The sequence below is a fragment of the Rutilus rutilus genome (assembly GCF_951802725.1).
Source record: "Rutilus rutilus genome assembly, chromosome: 11".
Taxonomy (NCBI): Eukaryota; Metazoa; Chordata; class Actinopteri; order Cypriniformes; family Leuciscidae; genus Rutilus; species Rutilus rutilus.
In genome coordinates, this window is record NC_140216.1 from 26,497,328 (window position 1) to 26,521,306 (window position 23,979).

The window sequence follows — 23,979 nt, forward strand, 5'->3', positions numbered from 1 at the left end:
GCCGTTTCCCGACGTTTCAGTGTGGATGAGAAACTTTTGAAAAAAACACCTGAAAAGCTAAATTCACCTTACTGCGCATGCGTAAAACATCACTGAGATAATACAGACAGAAAAATAAATAATAAAGTTATCGCGCAATTCTTCTGACAGGATAATTTTATGTAGCAAAATATCTCACCATCCACTGATGCGTCCAGGTCGCACTTAGTCACCATATGTTTGGTCTAAAACGCAACTGCTCTCATGTATTGCCGCAGGACAGCAAATTTAAAAAGTAAATTTCCTGTCATCTTTGCAGGACTGTGATATGAAGAGTGTGGCAGTGTGCAAATGAACATATTTTAGCAACAGTATGAAAGTGAATAGCACATAACAGGCACAATACCGGTATTAACATGAATATCTATTGTTACAATAGGCTATGCGTTACATGACTAAATTTACGTCATCGGTTTTAAATACCTCCGTTTTGACAGTCCACACTAGGCCTGCAACTCGAAAACATAGTTTTCAAATTTATCCATTTCGGAGAACATTTTTAAAAAAAGCTTTGTTTTCATTAATAAAAACACAGTCTCAGTGAGGACAGAAAGCCAAAACAGAGAGAAAAAAATAAGCGTTTTCCAACGAAAACATATTAGTGTGGACAAGGCCTTTGACTCCAACACTAATTAAACACACCTGGACCAGGATTGGACACCCCTGTAGGATATGCTGCCTGTGCTGATTAGATTAATGGTAATGTGTTTTCTAAGAAGATGAAGAGAAATTTCTAATTTCCTATCTATTTTAATTTCTTTTGATATATGACTTCTTGTTCTTTGATTGACAGGGTGATTTTATTTAATTAGATTTTTATTTATTTAGATTTAGTAGGTTGACTGATATCTGTAAAGAACAGATGCCTGTATGACATCCCTTATCCAGCAAGTTCCTATAAACATTCAGTGTGGAATTTCTTGCCTTAATTTAGTCTTCGCAACGTGAGCACTTTTACAACTAAATTACTTGAAGATTAACATTTTCAAGTAAATTACTTGAATTACATTTGAAGATTCAGGAGAAGTGAATTCTCAATTTTAGTTCATTCTTGCAGTCACTGGTTCAAATTTGTAGTGTTTCAACAGCCTACAGCTTCCAGAAAGATTTTTTTTTTTTTTGCTATAAATAAAAGAGGTTCATTGCAAAATCCGTGAAAGATTAAAAATTAGATTAAAAATTAAAAAGCCTTAGAAATGGAAGCTACCTTTCTATAATTCATAATGTTTTGTTATTCAGATCAATAAAAAAAAAAATTCTCCTTTAAAAAAAAAAAGAAAAAAAAAAAGACTAACGTTAAACCCATGGTTAAACCACGCGGCGGCAGTATTCATCGAACACTCTACCATCAATTGCGCATGTCTTAACTCGAAATTGGAAGTGGGAGGGTGTTTTTTTGTTTTAGTAATAATCTCAAAGTGACACGGACAGGTATTGAGGAACATATATTTCATTATATTGTCTTTAAAAAGTAGGTTTTGTGACGTGCATCTGTATATTACCTCTTGCCATTTTAGTCAATAGCTTTATCGCGATTGATGCACGTCTCGCTGGAAACAACGAATTTAATGCGACGCTGTCTTTAACAGTCTCTGTGTGCCTTACATCGACAATTTGTGCTCAGTATAAATTGTAACATGCTGATTTTTAAGTGCATTGAGGAGAAAAAGATTTGAGTAAATTTATGCGTGACAAGTTTTTCGTTAACGTTAGTTAATCGCAGTTGGCTATAGTAATGTTTTCATGCAACGGCGTTTCGAGGATCAAATTAAAGAGGGATTCGTTTAAGCAATATAACAAATTAGAGCAGAATAAACGGCGATGGACTGGACCTAAAACTGTGTCTGGTTTAAACCCACTTGCCGATCGTGGCATACAGGTACAAGGCCAATACAGCTTTCCAGCTCCGGAGGCAGCAGATGTCGTTTCCTCAGAGCTAAACGCCCACGAAATCTGCTCTACCGCCGACCCCCAACCACCGCCCTATTTTGACGGGCAGGCGAGCTCCAAACAAGACGCTTATGCTGAACATGACGACTGCCGAGGGCATTATAATCAAGGTACTTTCACATCCAGAGTCAGTGGCTTTAGTAACTGTGGAGGTGGAATTACTAAAGCTCAAGTTACCTGTACAAGGAGTCGGTCAGCGTCCAAAAAAGCACTGAAAAAATTGCCTGAACATAAAAAAGAAATGTTCTACCGTTTGCGCTTAGCTTTGTGCTTTGCCAGGAAAAAACATCTAAGTGGCGGGAAGCGCGTTATACACGGGCCAACGGGAACGCCATGTCGCGCACTGTCGTATATAAACAGTAAAGTGTCGGTTGAGTCAGATAATATTTCTATTAAATCCACCGTCTGTGGAGAATCAGTGGATCAAACTCCACCTGCCCAACTAGATCCAAAATACGGAAAAAAAACTGGCAGTCAAGAAAACCAAAAATCTCGCCGGGGAAGGAAACCGAGGAAACTCTTTATTGATCATTTTGGTGGGTCTGATGGACAGGTGAAAACTACCATCAAGACGGAAGTCCGGAGAGCTCATGCAAGTAAAGCCAGACCCACTATATCTGGACGAACACCAAGTAAGGGTCAAGACATCCTTATACATGCAAATAAAGGTGGAGGTAATTTAGTGAGGAACATGTTTCCCAGTTATTTATTTCCAGACCTCATGTTTCCCAGGCAGCAAAGTCAGTTGGGTTAACTATACATCCCTTCAAGAGGCAGAGATGAGCAACAGATTGGTTATAAGTGCATTGATTTATATCCATCTTAAACAAAAATGAAAATTCACATCATTTACTCACCCTCGTGCTGTCCCAGATGTGTATGACTGTTTCTTTAGATGAACACAAATGATTTTTTTTTTTTTGAAAAATAATCCATCTCTGTAAATCCATAAAATACAAGCTGATAGTAACCCAGAAGTCAACACTTCAAAAACCACATAAAGCCATCATAACAGTAATCCATGATCCTAGTGTCAGGTGACCAAAAACCACATAAAGCCATCATAACAGTAATCCATGATCCTAGTGTCAGGTGACCAGAAGTCAACGTTTTCTGGGGACAGTCCTGGTTTTTGGTGTCCCGTCCCCCGGAGCTGTCCCCTGAATTGTCCCCGGTTTACAAATTGTTCAAAACAACCCGCAAATCCACAAATAGCCTACATTGCATAAAAGCCCAACCAACATACAGCAGCCTGCTGATTATAGGAGCAATCATGTTGATTATTTTCACCAACAGATGGCGCTGTGAGGTACTGTACTTGGTCGTACTTCATGAAGAATGTAACCTAGACTAGAGCAGAGCACCATAATCATCAAATACCAAATAAACACTGTTATTGCTTTCAGGGTAGTAACATGCTACTGTTACTTCTTGTTTATATAAAGTTACAGGGCCTAATACTGTTTTGTATGTGCTTTTATAACAGGGCCTCAACAGGGTGCAGGATTGTTTTGCATAATTTTAAAGTCTCCAAAAGTTCCAGTCTCAACGCAGTAATTTCCACACTTAACTATATGTAATAAAAAAAAAACAAGCAAAAAAAAACCAATTACACTTGCAACAAATAGCCTACATTTGCAGAATACACACACTTTCTGCTTAAAATAGGTCTAAGCCCAAAATGCAAAATAACAAGCCCAAATAAGAATAGTAAGAGTAATTTTCAAGCACAAATGTAACAAAACATTTGAAGTTAAAAAAGTGGTGAGGTGAATTGTATTAAAACTAGACCAAAAATCCCAATAATCAAACGAACATAATAATTATTAATGTTAATAATAATATAGGGAACCCACAACAATTAAAAAAACACAAACATTAAAAAATGTATTGTCTCTGTTTTTTAAATAATGGATAATAACAAATGTGATTTCAGTGATATTTTGACTACTCAAATTTCTATTTCAGAAATCTGGTCACCTTATCCTAGTGGATTAATCAATGTCTTCTGAAGCGAAATGATAGATGTGTAATAATAATTATTTTTTTTTAAACCTTTGCTTCCTTATAAACTATAAGCTATAATCATATGCACGTTTGAGTTAATGTAAACGTCAGCATGTTTTGAAGCATGATATAGGCTAAGTGTGTTGTGAAGGTCTGTGCTTCCGTGTTACTTGCGCGAGTTTCACAAGGCACTTATTTTACGTTTCACAATGTGCTGATGTAGTGCTTCATGACGCTCTTATAAACGGCCACATTGGGTAGTCATCATCGCTTGGTGTGGTTTTTGAAGTGTCAACTTTTGGATTACAATTCACTTGTATTACTACATGGACTATTTAAAAAAAAAAATCTTTGAGTTCATCTGAAGAAAAAATATACATATACACCTTGGACTCCATGAGGGTGAGTAAATGATAGCAGAATTTCCTTTTCTGGGTGGAGAATCCCAAGCATTTTGATTGATATGATTTAATGGAGAAATTTGTCAGTGTTTTGGGAGAAAACAGCTATAGGGAGGCTCTTTATATTCATATTGCATTTTTACTCTCACCCTTTTCACATTCTTTGTCTCTGATTGCAGATATCAGTTCAAAAGTTGAGCTGAGACGACGACTTAGGTCAGACTCGAGGAAAGACCGCAAACGATTGGTGAAAAATTCGTGCTGTGCTTTGTGTGGTGATGTAAAATACACTCCTCCCCCTAGTAAGAATCTGGCCCGTTTACTCAATCACAGATCGAGAGCTGGCCGCCCCAGCCCGACTGCGTGGCAGAAAGGTGCCTGTCATAACTCTGAGTCCCGTCGGCCCCCGACCACACCGATTTTCCGCTTTGAGAAAAACCCCATGGTGAAACTGTGTGATGTAGCCCGAGTGTTTGACATAGCCTCACGTGATTTCTCATGTGACTTGCCAGCGGTACTAAGACAAAAGAGGAAATGCAAAAGAGTGAGGTGCTTAATGAAAGAATTCAGTTTTCTCGTGCAACCTCATCTCCATGACATCAGGATGCAAAGAAGTAAGATTGCTAACCAATCCTGGGAAGTTTCCACTCCAACCCATAGCTGTGCTTCTTTCTCATCAGGTGATCCTCCATCTGGAGCTACAGGCAGCACATACATTTCAGACACAGCAGAGACTCCAGATGGATCTGTAAAGGAATGGGATGCTTGCCTTGTAAGGAATCCAGACTGCGAGAGGATGAGACAGACCGACATTGAAGGAACTGCCTCGGTACTCCCACGTTGTGAAGACAACGGTCCTGTTGTGCGTTTCTGTGAGAAAGACAAGGCCTGCCAAATGAATAACATCTCTGAAAGTCCTTCCAGCCCAGTGCGTCGTGTACCACCTTTAATACTCAGACGAGTTACTGTCAATGGTTTTGGTTTCGGACATGACATTGAGAACAGGGGTCTTTCACTGGATGAAGAGGAGGAGGACAGAAGAAATGAGGATTCTGATTGTGAAGTGAACTCACCTGAGAGTTTCTCCTGCCAGCGAACGCAAGCCTACATATTTTTCCCTCAATCATCATGCGCACGCACATGCAAAATCTGGCCCTTCCCCAGAATTGGCCCTCCTAACGAAATCAGACCATCGCATCTAACTGGACGCCGGTGGATTGTGACCACTTCATTTCCTGCCACTGTTCAGACTTCTCACGGTGTAGCACCTGAATGCTTATCAGATAAGGATGTTCAAAACAAACTTTCCAAACCCACAAAGCAAAGCAAGAGCAGTGATGACGAAAGAGAAGTACTGGAGGGGCAACTACTTTCTTCTGCACCAGGTGAGAAGCCACCCATTGACACGTTAGCTGTGTTGGAAATGACTTCAAAATATCAAGCACAAAGTCTTAACAATCCCAGAGGTATGACTCAAGATATTTTTCATATTTCGAAACTTGCAGAACACAGCACTTGCAGTGCATTTGGCGAAAAGCCACCCACTTGCACACCAGAAAGGGCTTGGAAATGTCTAGTAGACAGTCCAAGAGTCATATTTACTCATGTTTCCAAACCGGCAGAGCTGAAGTCAAACCAAAGTCTGAAGAAAGCTTTTGAGGATGTTCTTCAGTACTCTGCACCTGTAATGACTGAACAGGGTAACAACTACAAACTTAATGGTCTTAACTATGCAGCGTCATTAGAAGGGAATGGTCTTTTAAAAAAACATTCCCTTCTCAAGAAGTCTAATCAGGAAATGCTTTCAAGTGGGTCTAACAATCCGTCTGATGTTCCTGTCATCAGCGAAGAAGATCAAAAATTGCCCAAAGATTCGTTGTATCCCAAACCTGTTAGCCAAACCTCAAGAGCAACGTCATTTGAGGATCAGGAGGGGGTCGAAAATGCTGGTAGACGAGTTCTCTATAACCCAGGGTCACTCTCGCAAATATGTCTTAAAGTAAAAATGCTAAAAGCACAGCATTCTTCTTTAGTGACAACCTCTTCCTCGGTGGACCAGGAGATCAAAAGTGTTACTCCAAATTTGGTTGTGCATACACCCGACAGCAACCCTGACTGTTCAGGAGAAGGGAAAATAATGCAAGTATTTGACAACTACACAATCACAGACTCATCTTCTGAAGATGAAAACAAGAATTTCGCTAGTTTGTCTTCAGATGAGGAGTCAGTGGAACATCATGCTGCTGAGAGCTTGTTGTTTGATGATGATGGGACATGTCAGATTAAAGATAAAAAACAAGGCTCCACCCCTCCTCCATCTCCTGTGGTTGCCGACAGCTTCCTGGATGTTTCTCGAGCATATGAAGAAGATGTCCTTATACTGGATGTGATACAGGATGATCCAGAGTTGTTCGGGGCTGTTGTCACTGAAACTGTGAGTAACGAAGATGCGTCAACAGAGGAGAATGAAGAGACACAGCAAAAATCTGAGTCGAAACTTCAAACTGGAAATCCCTGCAAGATTGTCTGGGACCTGAGCACAGATCGGTAATTCATTTAAGATTTAATAAACAATGATGGATCTTTTTAAATGTGTGAAGAAAGTCTTACTACTGTAAGATTGCTGTTTGTATTTAATTGAATTTCTTCTTTCTTGGTGATGCATTTAAGTTTAGATGTTTTTTTTTTTTTTTTTACTGAATATGGTTCTGTTTCTTAATCTATAATTTATTTTAAAGCATCAGCGAACCTCACTCAACTGCTGTAGACGCCAAGACGGAAGATTTGAAAGATGGTGGTACTGTGATAGGTATGTGACCTTTGAATTGTTTGACAGAAATATTTTAAGCATAAATGTCAAAGTTAATTTGAGTTTTGAGTTTAATTTGTGTCCTAATTCTGATTTTTTTATTAGTTTAGTTAAAGGGATAGTTCACCCAAAAATGACAATTCTGTCATTATTTAACTCACCCTTGTCACAAGTCGTTCCAATCTTGTATGAATTTATTCATTATAAATGAATAAATTTATTTATTTATTATTGAACAAAAGAAAATATTGTGAATAATAATAATAATAATAATGAAAAAAAAAAGAATACTATGGAAGTTAATGGGCCTGTTTGGTTACCAATATTCTTCAAAATATATTCTGTAGTGTTCTGCAGAAGAAAGAAATTCATACAGGTTTTCAAATAACTTTAGAGTGAGTAAATGATGACAGATTTTTTTGTGTGCAAACTATCCCTTTAAGGCAGTGGTCTCAAACTCAATTCCTGGAGGGCCACAGCTCTGCACAGTTTAGCTCCAACCAGCTCCAACTCACACCTGCAAGGAAGTTTCTAGTAATCCTGAAGACCTTGATTAGCTGGATCAGGTGTGTTTGATTAGGGTTGGAGCAAAACTGTGCAGAGCTGTGGCCCTCCAGGAATTGAGTTTGAGATCACTGCTTTAAGGTGTCCGAAGGTCTCATTCTCTATATGGGCAAAATTTTGTTGTCCATCAAATATTAGAGCTTTTTCTTAACTTATTTTTATAAGAAAGTGACTTATATTCTGTTTCTCACCTACAGTAAAGGAGACACAGAGTTACATAGCTCAGCCTGCCCAGTGTATGAATACTTTAAAGTCAGAGGTCAGTTTGCATTGCTCCAAAACATTTGCGCGTTATATTGTGATGATTTTATTTTAAAGTGTGCCGTTATACTAATTGTGTGGCTTCTCCTCAAGCAAAAGAGACACTCGTTTTTGGGGGAAACCTGCTTCTTATCCTTTCAATTCTGTTTGTTGCTGCTAGTGGCACAGAAATTAAACTTTTAACACTTATTTGATGTTTGTTTCTGAACATAAATTGTGATGAACAGAGGGTTAATATTTTGTGTCCTCATCTTGCAGCATGCCACAGACTGCAATAACAACCAAGAGATGAGAGAAACAAACAATCTGTGTGCTATTACAGTAAAAAACACAAGAGCAACAAGTCTTGTAATGAACACACGCGGTAATGGTAAGTCAAACTCAACACCAACCTAAGATCTGAGATTAATTTGCCTGAAATGTTCAAGTTTGCTTATGAATATATGTAGTGTATCGGAATATACGGTCAATTTAAGCAATTAAGCAATCTAACCATAAATGTCACATGCAACATGTTTTATGCTCAAGGGGTTGTGACTGCAAAAGAGACTTCTGCTTTGAGAAATGTAAACGGCAGTGTGAGTATACTCAATCTTTGACACGGATAGATAAGAGCATGCGAAATGTTAGTGCTATATTCATTTTACCATTACCTTTCTGTTTTATTTTTATTTTTATGCATTATCCAAATGTAGCACATTTTGTACCAAACTTCTCTGTCTTCAGTATTGTTGGTACTACTTTAGTGAATATAGCACCTGCCTGCGAAGTGTCTGTTGGTTCCTGCACATGCCAAGAGATGGAGATGAAAAGGTGTGTGTTGTAATATAATTCTGGTTCAGTGTTTTTTGACACGACTGCCCCTTCTGAAAAAATGTAGATTGTTTCAGTATCATCTGAGTTTGTGTTTATGGTTTGCATTGTTTTGTTTCAGTTCTGCATGGATACAGTGAAGAAGTTCTGTCATGTTGGTAAACATGCTCTTATTCTACGAGCAGGTAACAGAACTTAACTTATTAAAGAAATAGAGGGTATGCATTGACAATATTTTCCTGATGGGACAAGCCCCCTCAGCCGGACTGTGTGGCAAAACATCCTGCAACATGACTGGTTTTAATAGGGCTTTACTGCGAAAACAGAAGTAAAACAAACAATGATCTTCTCAAATTAAAGACAACTTGCCAAAGAACCAGTGGTCCATGGACATTGGCCAGGAATCGAGTGTCCTGACATTTTATATGTATTTTGACGGCAGGGAAATACATAGTGCAAATACATTATAGGTAGAACTAAATCTGTTATGATCATCATTATAATTATCATTGTTATATCCAGGGCTTGACATTAACTTTTTTGCTCACCAGCCACTGTGGCTAGTGGTTTTCCAAAGTTACTAGCCACTCAGCATTTTCAGTGGCCTCTATTTTGACATTGATACCATAGGAGAAAAACTGCCATATAGATATTTTTTATATTATCTCATAATTTAGAAGCAGTTATATTAGACAGCTGTCACTTTAAGTCATGACGCACAGATCCATTATTCTGTTTTAAATAGCCAATATACTTGTCTTTATGAACGTGCACTTTGGTTGCTAGCACAAAATAAAATTATACTCAATACGCGCAATACCACTCGAAAATCGCTGGCAAATGCCCGAAATCGAAATTGGTGCTCGTTCACGCGAGTGACAATCACGCAGTGTGAATTATCAAAGACGCAATCTGACAGAATCGCAGATGAGTCGCCGTCGCCCGTGAGCTATTTGGCATTCTAAATATCTGGACCTGTCGGCGATTCAAAATCCTGCTATTTGAAATGTGTTTTGACTGAAAATTACGTTGGTGATGACCTGCAGCCAATGAGAGAGCAAGATACAGGGCAGCGGATAGTTCGGGGAGGAGTTATAGACCAGAATATCAGTATTTTAAGAGATATATTTACAATTACTGTATATCAAACAGAAACAAAGCACTAACATTTGCTTAACCTTGCGGCTGGCAGCAGCACATTGCAAAATTATTTATTTACCTCCAACTTTCTTTGCAGAACACACAATACTTGCTCCCCGCATCTCCCCAATCATTTCCTCCTCCATAATCTTTTTTTCTTTTACTCCTTTTCAGCGCACAGACAATTTGGATAACAAGCTTCTTGCAGGCTATAATTTTTTTTATAACAATTCCAGTCTCGCACGAGAACTCCGGTCTCTAGCACACGTGATCTTGCGTTATTTCCTTATCACTTTTTGCATATTTTTGGTTGTGAAATGTAGTTTGTAGACCAGAGAGAGTTGACTGCGATTCTTCTTATTGTAAAGTCATGCAATGATAAACCCCCTGTTGCTGATACATCGTGCAGTGTGCACACAGCAGCAACTGAATGCTACCCCAGACAGTCGTGCAGTGTGAAAAGAACAGTGATCTGACGAGTTTGAAAATCGTTCAGTGTGAACTCAGCATAATGATAGTCTGCGATTTCAGTTAGTTTAATTTAATGATTGAAACGTTAAAGGTTTTACTTTGGTTAGTTTGAGCTTAAACTGAGCCTAAACTAACATAAAACATTAGCTTTGCTGTTATGTTAGTGTTGCGAATAATTTCCTTTGCTAATAAACTCTTCTTATTTGTGTGTTTGAAATGAATTTCGTTTTGCGAGGAGAACTGTTGAATACAATTGAACAGAACAGAACCCAATTTGGTGATTGTAAGAATGGTGCATGCATGTTGATGTCCAGGGTTCCCACGTGTCATGGAATTTCTGGAATGTCATGGAATTTTAAAAGGTCTATTCCAGACATTGAAAGTCAGGGAATTTTATATATTTTTTGTCCAAGTAATGGAATATCAGGGAATTTAGTTTGTTGCTTTAAATTTTAGTTTCCATTTATCAAAATGTAATTTTTCTATACCGATTTGTTTCACACATCTTTCTGTATTGTTGTGCTTAGGCTATTTTGAGCGCCATATTTATTCCCTTCCCGCTCAATTGGAAATCACTTAGTTAACAGGTACAGGTGACTGCATTCGACTAAGGCAAACATGCCAGGAAAATGTAAATTTCAAGAGCTTTGACTACAAAATGAACAATTTAAAGACTGGGTGTTAAAAGTAGACGACGGAAAAGCTAAATGTAAAGTTTGTAAAACTACTATTGAGCTATCAAATATGGGTGAGGGTGCACTTCGCAGCCACGCAAACAGCAAGAAGCATGCTACTCGTATGAAGCCGACAGGAGCATCATCTTCGGCCCAAGTGCCCATCACTGCTCTACTGCAGCCTCCCCATATAGCTCCAAGAGAACCGCAATCAGCTAATGAAGCCGCTCCCACCCCCAGCAGTGACAGCAGTGTGAGACACAGTGGAGCACGTCTCAGCTTAAAGGACAAGTTCGGTATTTTACACTTAAAGCCCTGTTTACAGATCGTTTCTGATGAAATAGAACGGTTAAGATTAAAATTTGGACACATGCTGCTGTCCCGAGAATTTTAGGTTTCTTTCGCTTTCCCCCCGACCTACAGAATGGCAGCCTATGGGCACTGGAACAATCCTTCCTAAAACGCATTAAAGGGATAGTTCGCCCAAAAATGATATTTAACCCATGATTTACTCACCCTCAAGCCGTTCGAGATGCATATGTCAATCTATTTTCAGACGAACACATTTTCAGTTATTTTAGAAAATGTCTAAGATCTTTCAGTGGTTATAATGTGAAGCTATGGGGTCCACCTCCTTCAAGTCCCAAAATGTGCATGCATCCTTCACAAAAGTAATCCATCCGGCTCCAGGGGGATAAACGAAGGCCTTCTGAGGGTAATCCGTGCGGTTTTGTCGTAAAAATATACATATTTAAAACTTTATAAACGAAAATAACTGGCTTCCGGTAGCGGTCGACGCGCGTTCACGGAGATGGATGCTGGCGTATGACGTAGGACGTAGAGTAGGAAGCTTCGTGACGTAGAACGAACGTAGAGTTTTGTTTTGCTCTGCTCTCTGGCTGCGCTGTCACGTTCGTTCTACGTCACGACGGTCCTACGTCATACGCCAGCATCCATCTCCGTGAACGCGTGTCGACCGCTAGTGGAAGCCAGTTATTTTCGTTTATAAAGTTTTAAATATGTATATTTTTACGACAAAACCGCACGGATTACCCTCAGAAGGCCTTCGTTTATCCCCCTGGAGCCGGATGGATTACTTTAGTGAAGGATGCATGCACATTTTGGGACTTGAAGGAGGTAGACCCCATAGCTTCACATTATAACCACTGAAAGATCTTAGACATTTTCTAAAATAACTGAAAATGTGTTCGTCTGAAAATAGATTGACATATGCATCTCGAACGGCTTGAGGGTGAGTAAATCATGGGTTAAATATCATTTTTGGGGGAAATATCCCTTTAAACTTTCGTTTACAAAGATGTGAAACTCACCGAGTGGTCAGGGGTGTTCACTGATATGCTCACACAAAAATCGCTGCAAAAGATGCTTTCCAACAGGTTTTATCGTAGTCAACTCCATTGACTTGTATTGGATGTGCTGTGAGGTACGGTATTACTCCGCCGCCGGAAACTGGGCTGGAGTGTCTATTATTCAAGCTCTCAACGGAAGAATGTACAGGTTTTACAACGAATGGTAAAACAACTGTTTGAAAGCATCTTTTGCAGCGATTTTTGCAAACAGAGCCCACGCACGGTTATGATTGGCTGTGATTTTATGATTGATTTTGTCGTCTTGTAGCTTTGTCACGTCAGGTTAGGACAGGTGGCTGTTTTTTGTCTGCTCGGTGCTCCGCAAAACAGCGGCCTGTTTTGCCGTTCATTATAGGTCATGGAAATTCATCTTTTTAGTCAGTGAAAGTCAGGGAAAAGTCAGGGAATTTGACATTTGGTTTAGAGTGGGAACCCTGGATGTCATAGCAATGTGTCTTGTCTATTTTTTTTAACAAGGTACGATGTTTCTCTTTCTTTTTGTCGTTATCGCCTGATTTAATGATAAGTTTAATTTTCTAATTATAACGTGTAGTGCTGTTTTTAATATTGTATTCAAACTATAATGTATTTGTTATTTGTCTAAAATCAGGGATTAAAAACTAATTGCTTCGTTTTGCATGAGCAAAAAAACTTTTTTTTTTTTCTCTCTCCTTTCTGGTTTTATAGTTCCAATGTCTCCTTAAAGGAATAGTTCACCCAAAAATGAAAATTAGCCCATGATTTACTCACCCTCAAGTCATCCTAGGTGTATATGACATTCTTCTTTCAGACGAATACAATCGGAGTTATATTAAAAAATGTCCTGGCTCTTCCAAGCTTTCTAAAAGTACATCTATCCATCATAAAAGTGCTCCACATGGCTCCGGGGGGTTAATAAAGGCCTTTTCAAGCTTGAGTTTGTGTAAGAAAAATTTTCATATTTAACACGTTACAAAGTAAAATTCTAGCATCCGGCCAAACGGCCATACGCAGTCTACTTGTGCCTAATGCGTAACTTACGCAACTTGTGACATCATGGCAAAGCGTAAATATCAGCAGCATGTCACATTGCTCACATAAGTTGTGCTTTACATTTAAGTGGAATTAGTGATGCACCGATGTGAAAATTGTGGCCGATACCGATATTAATATTGCTGTTATGGCCGATACCGATATCTCTGTATAGAAAACACATTTTTATGGTAATCAAATAAAGAAACACTTTTTTTTTTTACTTTTGTAATCTATTTTGAGAAATGACTGATATTGGGCACCTTTACCTGTGTGCAAAATATGTCATCAGATTTTCAGAAGAAAAAATAAATATTTATATAAAAATACATTTTCATAAAGAATGCAAGTGTGTCCTGAATTCACACTATGAATAAGGATGAAAAGGCAATGAATAGGCAATGTCAATGTCTGAGAGTTTTGTATAACATGCTCATTGGGTTAAATGGTGAGATTGACAAGTGCTGAAAAACTGTGCTGTTGAATTTACGCCTCCAGCCTAGTTCAGCGATTGTGTAGGCTGCTCTGTACCTAACCTCTGTCATTAAGAAACATCCAGAAATTTCCCAGATATTTATAAACACCCCTCAGCAATCTCTGATATATTAAGTGAATCCCAACAAAATCCCAGTGCATAAACTTTCAATTATGTCCATGGTTCACATCAACACACCCTGATCACTTGCTACGTGCACGTGCTACGTGTAGGCTAGAATAAATTTGGGCTGCAGCTACAGTGGATATTTTAATTGTTAGAAATTTATTTCACACAAAAAAAACGCGGACGGGACAGTTCTCCTTTACGGACGTGAGCGCTCTGAAAGCGGCACTAAAAGACTGCTTTAAACCTTTCACAGAGACCTCAAACAGAAAGCACAAAGCCTGTCTTTAAATATAATTTAGTTTTGTATTAATTTGTATCTTAATTTTAATCAATGTTTCATCAACCAATTGCCTGGATTTAATAAATAAGAAGTAAATATAGTAGAAAATATTTAATCAGGACACGGAGGCGCCGGCGCATAAACTTGGAGCTTGTCTCATAAATGAACCGAAACTCAGCGTATAAGGTAGCCTACTTGCCTCACAGACCTGAGACATATATAGAAAGCTTGAAATGTGTACTTTTAAACAGAACAATTCAAAACGAAAGAAAACAGACTGTTCTCTACTTATGTCATCCGTATGAAATGTGCATTTCTCTCAGGCGCGTTCACTGCGAAGATCGCGAGTTAGCATCGTCAACTTCATCTTCAACTTAACACGTCAAATTCCATCCATTCAATGGTGAAACGAAACTCTTCTTATCACTCAAGGAAGATATTTTTCCACCTCCACATAGGCTGTTTTTTTACTAGGGTGACAATACATCAAGACTTTAGCGTAAAAGCAAGCTGCAGCCGATCGATACTGTATAGGCTACTGACCCGGCCTGGAAGTGTACGTGCATAGCCCGAAGGACGTTAGCTTAATTTCTACTGTGTCGCCAAATATATGGATTGAGCCAAACTGGACTGTTTGGCAAGACGACTGCTGTTCTTTGCAATTCCTATTACGACCATATAACTACATTCTGCCTGATATAGGGCTGTCACTTTTGAGAAAAATCTAATTCGAAAGGGTAGGCTATCAAATATCAAGCAATGTATTCGAATATATTTGAATATCTACGAATCAAAAAACAATCAGTCAAAAAATGCGTCATGAAGAGGAAAAAAAACATATAAGTCGCACTGGACTATAAGTCGCATTTATTTAGAAATTTATTTCACACAAAAAAAAACAAAAAGAAAACACACGGACGGGACAGTTCTCCTTTACGGACGTGAGTGCTCTGAAAGCGGCACTAAAAGACTGCTTTAAAACTTTCACCGAGACCTCAAGCAGAAAGCACAAAGCCTGTCTTTAAATTTAATTTCGTTTTGTATTAATTGTATCTTAATTTTAATCTTAATTTTAAATATAGTAGAAAATATTTAATCAGGACACGGAGGCGCCGGCGCGTGAACCTGGAGCTTGTCTCATAAATGAACCGAAACTCAGGTCTGTGAGGCAAGTAGGCTACCTTATACGCTTGAAATGTGTACTTTTAAAAAGAACAATTCAAAACGAAAGAAAACAGACTTTTCTCTGCTTATGTCATCTGTATGAAATGTGCATTTCTCTCAGGCACGTTGACTACTGCGAAGATCACGAGTCAGCATCGTCAACTTCATCTTCAACTTCACACGTCAAATACACAGGAATGATTATCGGCCTGTTCACATCGGCCCTATTTTGACATCGGAACGATACCGATGTGTAAAAAAATGACCATATCGGCCGATATTATATCTGGAGATGAGCTCCAGTTCATGCGCCGGCGCCTCCATGTTGTGATTAGCCTATCTATTGTCTGCTATATTTACTTCTTAGTTATTAAATCCAGGCAATTGACCCTTCGCTAAGCCACGGCTGAAAACCGCCACAGGCCAATCGTGGCTTAGCAACCATAACTAGGTGCGGGAGGTCTGGCAAGGTTTAGAGCGAGAGAAACTTGCCGAAGCCGAAGATAGATCTATCTATCTATGTCACATAAATTGGTTGTCTGGGAGGGTAATGCTTTGTAAAAGTTACAATATGTTAACATAAGATATCTCTTTAAAAAAATAAAATAAACGTTTAAATCTTTTTAAAATTGACTTTTGCAAATAACCTTTGTTAAATTTATAGAAGTATTTGTTAATATTAATGGACCAGAGCTTAAATAGTTTTATTTTTAACTAACAACTAAAAAAAGATTTATAAATACTAACAAATATATTGCTCATTCATTGTTGTTCATTTGTTCATTTTGACCACGAACCATGCGCTGTCACTTTAATTCAGCGCGTGCAGCACAGCAAAAATAGACTCGGTGTGGAAACGATCTCTGCACTGCTGTATACGCACCGCACCTGTGACGGATCGACGGACTGCAACCGCGTGCAGTGTGAAACCTGTTAACATGGGTACGAAAAAAAAAAACGCACTGCAAACAGAGTATGTGTGAAACGGGCGTTAAGGCCGAAATTCGCATCCGAAATTTCCGCACGTTAAAAAATAAATACGACCTCACGTTATGTCAATCACGCTTGCACACTGCCTCCGAAACTTTCGTCCGTCAAAAAAATAAACGAATCAGGTTCGTTTTTCGTGTCCGTAGCAAGCATTTTGAATGGTGTTTTGACAATTTAGAGCCACAGAATCACGAATATTCACGAATACGAAAAAACGCATGCGAAAATTTCGGACTCAGTGTGCAAGGACCTTTAGACTTGGAGCAGGAGAGCTACTCCGGCTGCTACTCGCAGTAGAGCGAGTGTTGCCATCTTCAGTTCCCTGTGAGCGTTTAAAAAACGCAAATATTTTTGTCTGGTTTTCATCTGGTTGACGCAACATATTTCCCGTCGCGCGCTCTCTGTCCGCTAGTGCTCATCTGTATGTAACGCAAGTGTTTGTTTGTGTGTGAGTGTGCACGCGTGCGCACTCATTGGGATAATTGTAACACAGACAGAACAGACATTTGAACAGAACAGAACAGACATGACAGACAAACACAGAAAAGACATGCCATCGTGGAAATAAGATAAATAACATATTACTTAAGGGCTATTTAGTTTGTTTAATAAAATAACAAGTTGTAATCTGGTGCTATAAAGAAAATCAAATCAAATTTACTTGACCTTCAAGGGGGGCGGGGCAAGCCGTTAGGAGGGCGGGGCGTCCCCCTTATATAATGGTAGGGGAAACACTGGGTTCGTGTATCTGAGTGTTGCGATTTCGGTTACTGCCCTAGGTAATGTTACGTTAACATACTGGACACCTATTCAGCCTGTTGTTCTGTGTGCTATTGTGTAGTTGAATAACTTGCCAGATTAAATGTCTGTTCTTGGTCTTATTATATTGGACTTATTATATTATATTGATATATTGGATTATTATATAGTCTTTGACTTTATATATGTTTTTTTTCCTCTTCATGACGCATTTTTTGACTGATGCGACTTATACTCCTGTAAGCTCGCGCTCGATCGGCCCAAAAGTCCGGCATCCGACCAGCGTGGAAGGTCTTTACTAGAGCCCGACCGATATATCGGCAGGCCGATATTATCGGCCGATATTAGGCATTTTCCAATCTATCGGTATCGGCATTAATAACGGCCGATTAATAAAAAAAAAAAAAAAAAAAAAAAAAAACGGACGAGACAGTCTTCAACCATGTTATAAGTGTTTGCGTTATATAGTTTGTCGTCCAGAGGGCGCTGTACAACGTCCCAGTTGACAACACTCGTGTATAACGCGCCACATATCCTGCAGCCTGCTAATCCAGCCAGAGTCAGGCAGAGAGAACAACGGTTAAGTGAGTTCATGGTAGGGTGACCAGAAGTCCCAATTCGGGACAGTCCCGAAATCTGAGCTGTTGTCCCGAATCCGGCCTTAATTGTCCCGAGATTACACTTAAGCAAAATATTGAGTAGATATTGTCTGATAAAATATTAAAAACTGTCCGTGGAGATTGAGTCGTCCTGCATCCAGCCCCCGCCGGCTGCTCATTGGCTGCGGCATCTTTTTTGTTTCTTTTTTCAAAGATACAGAAAGGCGCGAATTTAGATATGCATTGATAAGCTAATTTTAGAGAGCGCAAGTTGCAGCCGCCGCGAGGACAGTGAATGTGCAGGCAGTCATAAAGGAGTGAGGAAACAGAATTGGTCGCGGCACTGTGTGCAAAAAATACTTCGGCCTAATGTCTGATGTCGGGTTACACAAAGCAAATCATCTAACGTTACACAATTATTTAGTTTTCTTATTTAATGACGACAATTTAGTTGTAGGCTAATAATAATGTTGGCATAAGGCTTATTTGCGTTCGCTATAGCCTGAAAGGTCTGATTTACGCACTGTAACAAGTGAATTTTTTTTTTTTTTTTTTTACAATTTGAGACGCAGAGCGAGAGAGAGAGAGAGAGAGGTGCGCGCGCGAGACGCAGAGAGAGAGAGAGAAAGAGAGAGAGAGGTGTGCGCGCGAGATGCAGAGAGAGAGAGAGAGAGAGAGAGAGAGAGAGAGAGAGAGAGAGAGAGAGAGAGAGAGAGAGAGAGAGAGAGAGAGAGAGAGAGAGAGAGAGAGAGAGAGAGAGAGAGAGAGAGAGAGAGAGAGAGAGAGAGAGAGAGAGAGAGAGAGAGAGGGGGAGGTGCGCGCGAGAGACGCAGAACGAGCGAGAGAGAGGGGTGCACGCGCGAGACGCAGAGAGAGAGAGAGAGAGAGAGAGAGAGAGAGAGAGAGAGAGGTGCGTGCGTGCGTGCGTGAGACGCAGAGAGAGAGAGAGAGAGAGATTGTTGTTGTTATTTATCAGAACTTAACAGAATTTGTCTCCAGTCCTATGCAAAGTTATATTTATGAACCAAGTCTTTTAAAACTGGTAACTTTGATTTGGTTGTTGTTGTTGTTTTTTTGTTCAAAGGACTTTACGTTTCATATCTTAAGTTTGTATTTATACACCCCACATACATAGAACAGGCAGATATTTTGAATGTTGTGTAAGTGCAGTTTATAGGAAATGGGTCTAATATCCAGTTTATTTTCAAAATCTAAATATCGGCTTATAAATCGGCTCTTTTCGAGTTAATATCGGCATCGGCATCGGCCCCCAAAAATCCATATCGGTCGGGCTCTAGTCTTTACGTGTTACTGTCTTTTTTTCGAGGCAAAGTAATTTTGATTAAATGCAATACATTTGAATATGTATTGTCTCGTTATTTCATCTGACTCAGTAAATGAAAATGTTTTAATGATATCTGTGCATCATTAAATGTGAGCGAATGTTTGACTATTCTTTTTAACTCTTTAATGAAAATGTCAAAGTCAGTTAGAATAATCAAATGTAACAATTTATTGTCAGGTAAATGTATCATGCCGATTTCATAATCAATTCAAAGATAATCGATACAAAACATCAAATGCTCTGGAATAAAGAGAAGAGATGCAAACCCAACATTAAGATACATGATGCTAAGAGTTCACTCTTAGCATCATGGGTCAACTTGATTTACAAAAAGGCCCAGAGCCCTTTGCTGAATTCCATTATATAGACAGAACCTCTTTCACATGGAAACATGTGCTAACAATGGAAATTTGCATTCAGAGGTTACACCTTTTGGGGGTATGAGACCATTTGCCAGGAGACCACCTTCCTTTGTGTGTCAGCTATCTCTAAACTCCTAAAAACCTTATTACTTTTTGTTTTACCTATTTGGAAATGAGACCTTTGTACCAGTCGCACTGAGACATTTCAAATGATACCAAACATTTATAAAACTGGATGATAATTATTAACATTGAAACCATGTATTTTCTTGGGTGAATTCAGGTGATCTGAGTATGAAAGAGAGAGGGGTTGAGGGATGAGGGAATGAAATGTAGATTAGGATGACTCGGAGGTGAGACTTTTGTCTCAAACGTTCAAATGGTAATTTCCAGCAAGATCCTGTCTTCTCAGGGTCTGGTTGCTCCTTAACCATATTATCCTTATCCGGCATTTTCTAATTTCTCAAGTCTTACACTCCAGAGCGACTTATAGTCCGGAAAATACGGTAACTCCGATTGTATTCGTCTGAAAGAAGAATGTCATATACACCGAGGATGATTGAGGGTGTGAAAATCATGGGCTAATTTAAATTGTTGGGTGAACTATCCTTTTAAGTCGCTTACGAAATAAAAATTACTGCTTTATTTATTTAGAAACAGAAGTATTAAAAAAAAAAAAAAATTGTATCTACAGCAAAGCATAACGCTCCCAAGATGCTGTAACGGAGCTGCCAACATTGTAAACTCTTAACGTGTGCATGAGATATTCAAAGCACTGCAATTTCTACATCCGTTTGCAGTATAACTAAATTGTATTTATAAAATCATTTTAATTACAATGGTAATAACGTTTTTGATTTTTTTGATTAGGCCTATTTAAATTATTATTCAGAAACAGGTGCAGTTACTTATACCATTTTTTTTCTGATTAACTTTTAGACTGCAGACCAAAATAAAATAGGCCTACTTGATAATATTATTTTTAAAATGGGAGATATCTCTGCTATTCCAAATTAATAAGGTACAGTTTAATTGTTTTTGTCTGCAGAACAAAGAAATCCAGAAAAAATAGGCTATACTTTTTCTTTTTACAAAAGTAGAGATAAATGATGTTTGACAGGGAACGCATCTCAAAGTCGGATACACAGACACATGTTGCCGTTAGAGCAGTCAGGACCAAACAATAGGCAAATAAAATTAGCCTAGGCCTTAAAATTACAAAAGTTCAGTGAGTGGTTTTCTTTTTCTTTTGTTCTTTGTTCAACATTAATGGTGGCAGCAAGTATAGGCTGTCAATGCACGGATTCAATAGGCATACTGTTTTTCTTTCTCAAAAGACAAAACCGTCTGTTTACGGGGATATTTTGACACAATTATGCATGTATTTGTCCGTGCACCATATAAGAGGCGTCTTGCACTTAAGGAATGCTATCAAGAAGAATCGATTTCTAACCCTACTAACTACTAGACTATAGAAAATATTTCATTCATGCTGTTGCATGTGAATAAATATGTGTATGGTAACTATGGGGCTATGTAAAATATATTTGTCAATTTTTTTCCCAATATTGATGATTATTGTCTGGAAACTGACTGTTACAGTATAATCAACATTGCGATACTTGCGAGACATCGTCGATATATATGGTAATATCGCCATATCTCCCAGCCCTATTCTATACTATTAAATTGACTATACGCTTGGTCATACTTTAAGACGGGATTTGTTGGCGAAATTAAAGTGACGAGGACATCAATGGATATTCTGGTGTTTCAATTTATTTTGTAGAAATGTTTAAAGTTATCTGGATAACCGCAAGGTAGGGATGTCACGGTGAGGATATTTTTACACTAGTAAAAATAAACCGGTATTACCAATAACACGTATGTGTATAGGGAGCAGTGGTACTGACCGCACATTTTACTAGGTAAGATATTTGTCAATGGCTGCGTTTACACTTGGTCACAATTAACATGCAACCTGGATCTGGATGTTGTCCACATTCACATTGAAAAGACAAGTGACTTCTGATCGGAATGTTATCCGATTAGCGTGTCCAGGTTCGGAGGTAGTCGAGGACGAATTGGATCTCAGTGTAACGTAAACGCAATCTAGCCATCGTGTCTGCATTCACAGGTGGACGTCACACAAAACCCTGCCCACTGTCATTATTCCCCTTCCTCTCTCCGGAACTGAGAGCTGTGTGGTTTTGCGATACAGTCGAGTGTGAAGTACATCGCAAATATACTGAAATGTTTGCCTTCGCACCCAAAAGTTGCAGAACCTTTCATTTTCTGTAAAGAACGCACATTTTTCCCACCACAGCTGGCAACGTTCTCGGACCCATACGTTTCTCTGTACCGTTACCGTTTCCTCCATTTTGTGAGATTTGTAAAATGTCCCCCAACTGAAAACTGTTTTTAAAAGAAAACCCACCACTTGAGGTCGACTTTGTACCAGAGCCATCCTTTTTTTTTCTTTGGGAATGCGAGATCTGATCTGTTATCCAGATACAGAAGCCACTTGATGTGGACAGGTGTAAACCTATGATCCGGTCTGCTTGATTGGATCACGGTGATCGCATGTTAATGCCAAGTGTAAACGCAGCCAATGATGCTCAGGATCTGTTCTGTGCACCAAATCCTCCATCATCGTCCTGTCAGTCATCTCATCTCTCTTTACCCACGTCACGTGATAAGTGAAATCAGACTCCTGCTCCACTGTCCTGCGACTCTGCAGCTCATGCTAAATATGGAGCAGAGCAGACACTTTCAGTTTATAAATGTAGCGTTTGCTGTCCAACTTAACTAAATGTTGTTGTTTTTTTCTATAAAAAAAGCAAAACAGCAACGGGGGCAGTGTCACGGTGGGCAAGTAATGTAATCTGTGTGTACGGCCGAACACTGTGTAACACCGGTAACACCGACTACTGCAGCAAGCCTACCAGACAATACAGACAATACAGACAATACAGTTTGTCTAACATCTAACCATCTCCCTTTGTAGAACACATACTTTGTAGAATACAATGGTAAATATTTAATTGATAAGTTAATACAATTTATAACCTAGGTTATGATTTTACCCCAAAATTCAACATATCTCATACAAAATGGTAATCCATTTTGCAAATCCACCTTTCACTGCCTGGGTTCCATTTGTTTCTGTGAATTGCAGTGATTCATTTGCTTCTCTTTTCAGTAGTTTTTTTGCGGTTTTTAAAAAGATAACTCCCATTTCTTGTTGAATCTATTTGTAGTGTCAATCGCATAGCACTTTCTTGTTTTTAGATGCGTTTTGTAGGGTTGGGTATCGTTTGAATTTTAGCAATTCCATTACTGCTTCCCGATTCTTATAGATTCCTAGTTTTGATTCCAATTAGAAAAAAACAAAACAAAAAAAAAAACCATAGATATCATTCACATTTATTCAGGTTTTTTTGCAAAACATTCCGTTGCAGCTGAATACCATTAACAAAAAAATCAACAGGCTAAAGAATACTTACAAGGAACTTTGTCTATGGTTTTAACAAAAGTACCACAGCAAAAACAACTAGCATAACTAATTAAATTTCAAGCATTATTAAAGACAAGTAAACACTCAGAAATTAAATAAGAACAAATCAATTAGCAATAGTGCAAATAAATACAACTGAATTAAGATGCAAATAAAATGCACAGTGTTTTAAGATTTTCAGGTAGGTCTATTATTCAGGGACAGAAACTGGTATCAAATGTAAAATAACACTGCACATTATAAATAAAATATACATTACAAACATTATTTAGTCAAGATCAGCGATAAAATTTTCTCTTTGTCTTTTGTTGTTTAATTAACATTAATTGCACAGATGTCAGAAGAATTGTTAGGCTGCTATCACTTTAAGAACAAATACATGCAACCCTAGTGTTTTGTGTGGGTTTTTCGCAGCATTCAAGCTGAACACCAATGCTGTCACTCAGTGGGTGTAACCACAGTGATTTCCACCTGCTGTGATGTCATGTGCATACTAGTATTGTCAAAAATATAGATGTTTTTGATATGTATCAATACTGAAATATCTGAAACGGTTCCAATACTGCTTTTCTTCAATACAAGAGACCAGCTGCACATTCTCACGCTCTCTTCTGTCCGACGGCGAATTGACACATACCTGCCTCCTGTCACTCGCTCGTCTCATTTGCTCCAGTTGAATAGTGCTTATATTGCGCATAATTTTACTCATTCCCACAGGTTTCGTGCTAACACCAAATGCGCGTGGACCACTGTTCTATATAAGGGCCGCTCTCATAAAGCTGCCTCAAACAGATTGTGAGTACCAAATTGACTTCTTTTTCGTGGCTTATTGCGCTTAAATGGTCAAAT

At 38.7% G+C, this 23,979-nt stretch overlaps 1 protein-coding gene across 4 annotated transcripts in view; it reads left to right on the top strand.

Moving 5' to 3' along the window:
• Positions 1-1,166: 1,166 nt before the first annotated feature.
• The window catches only part of topaz1 (testis and ovary specific TOPAZ 1), a 101,158-nt gene continuing 78,345 nt past the window's right edge, over positions 1,167-23,979 (top strand). The window contains exons 1-8 of one of the 4 annotated variants that reach the window (XM_084424168.1): positions 1,167-2,621; positions 4,577-6,944; positions 7,136-7,206; positions 7,968-8,029; positions 8,290-8,401; positions 8,560-8,609; positions 8,758-8,844; positions 8,966-9,029. In XM_084424168.1, the coding sequence (XP_084280294.1) occupies positions 1,775-2,621; positions 4,577-6,944; positions 7,136-7,206; positions 7,968-8,029; positions 8,290-8,401; positions 8,560-8,609; positions 8,758-8,844; positions 8,966-9,029 (3,661 nt within the window). In that variant the 5' untranslated portion in view covers positions 1,167-1,774. Of the gene's footprint in view, positions 2,622-4,576; positions 6,945-7,135; positions 7,207-7,967; positions 8,030-8,289; positions 8,402-8,559; positions 8,610-8,757; positions 8,845-8,965; positions 9,030-23,979 lie in introns of those variants that run through there. The other 3 variants (XM_084424169.1, XM_084424170.1, XM_084424171.1) reach the window with 3 other exon arrangements.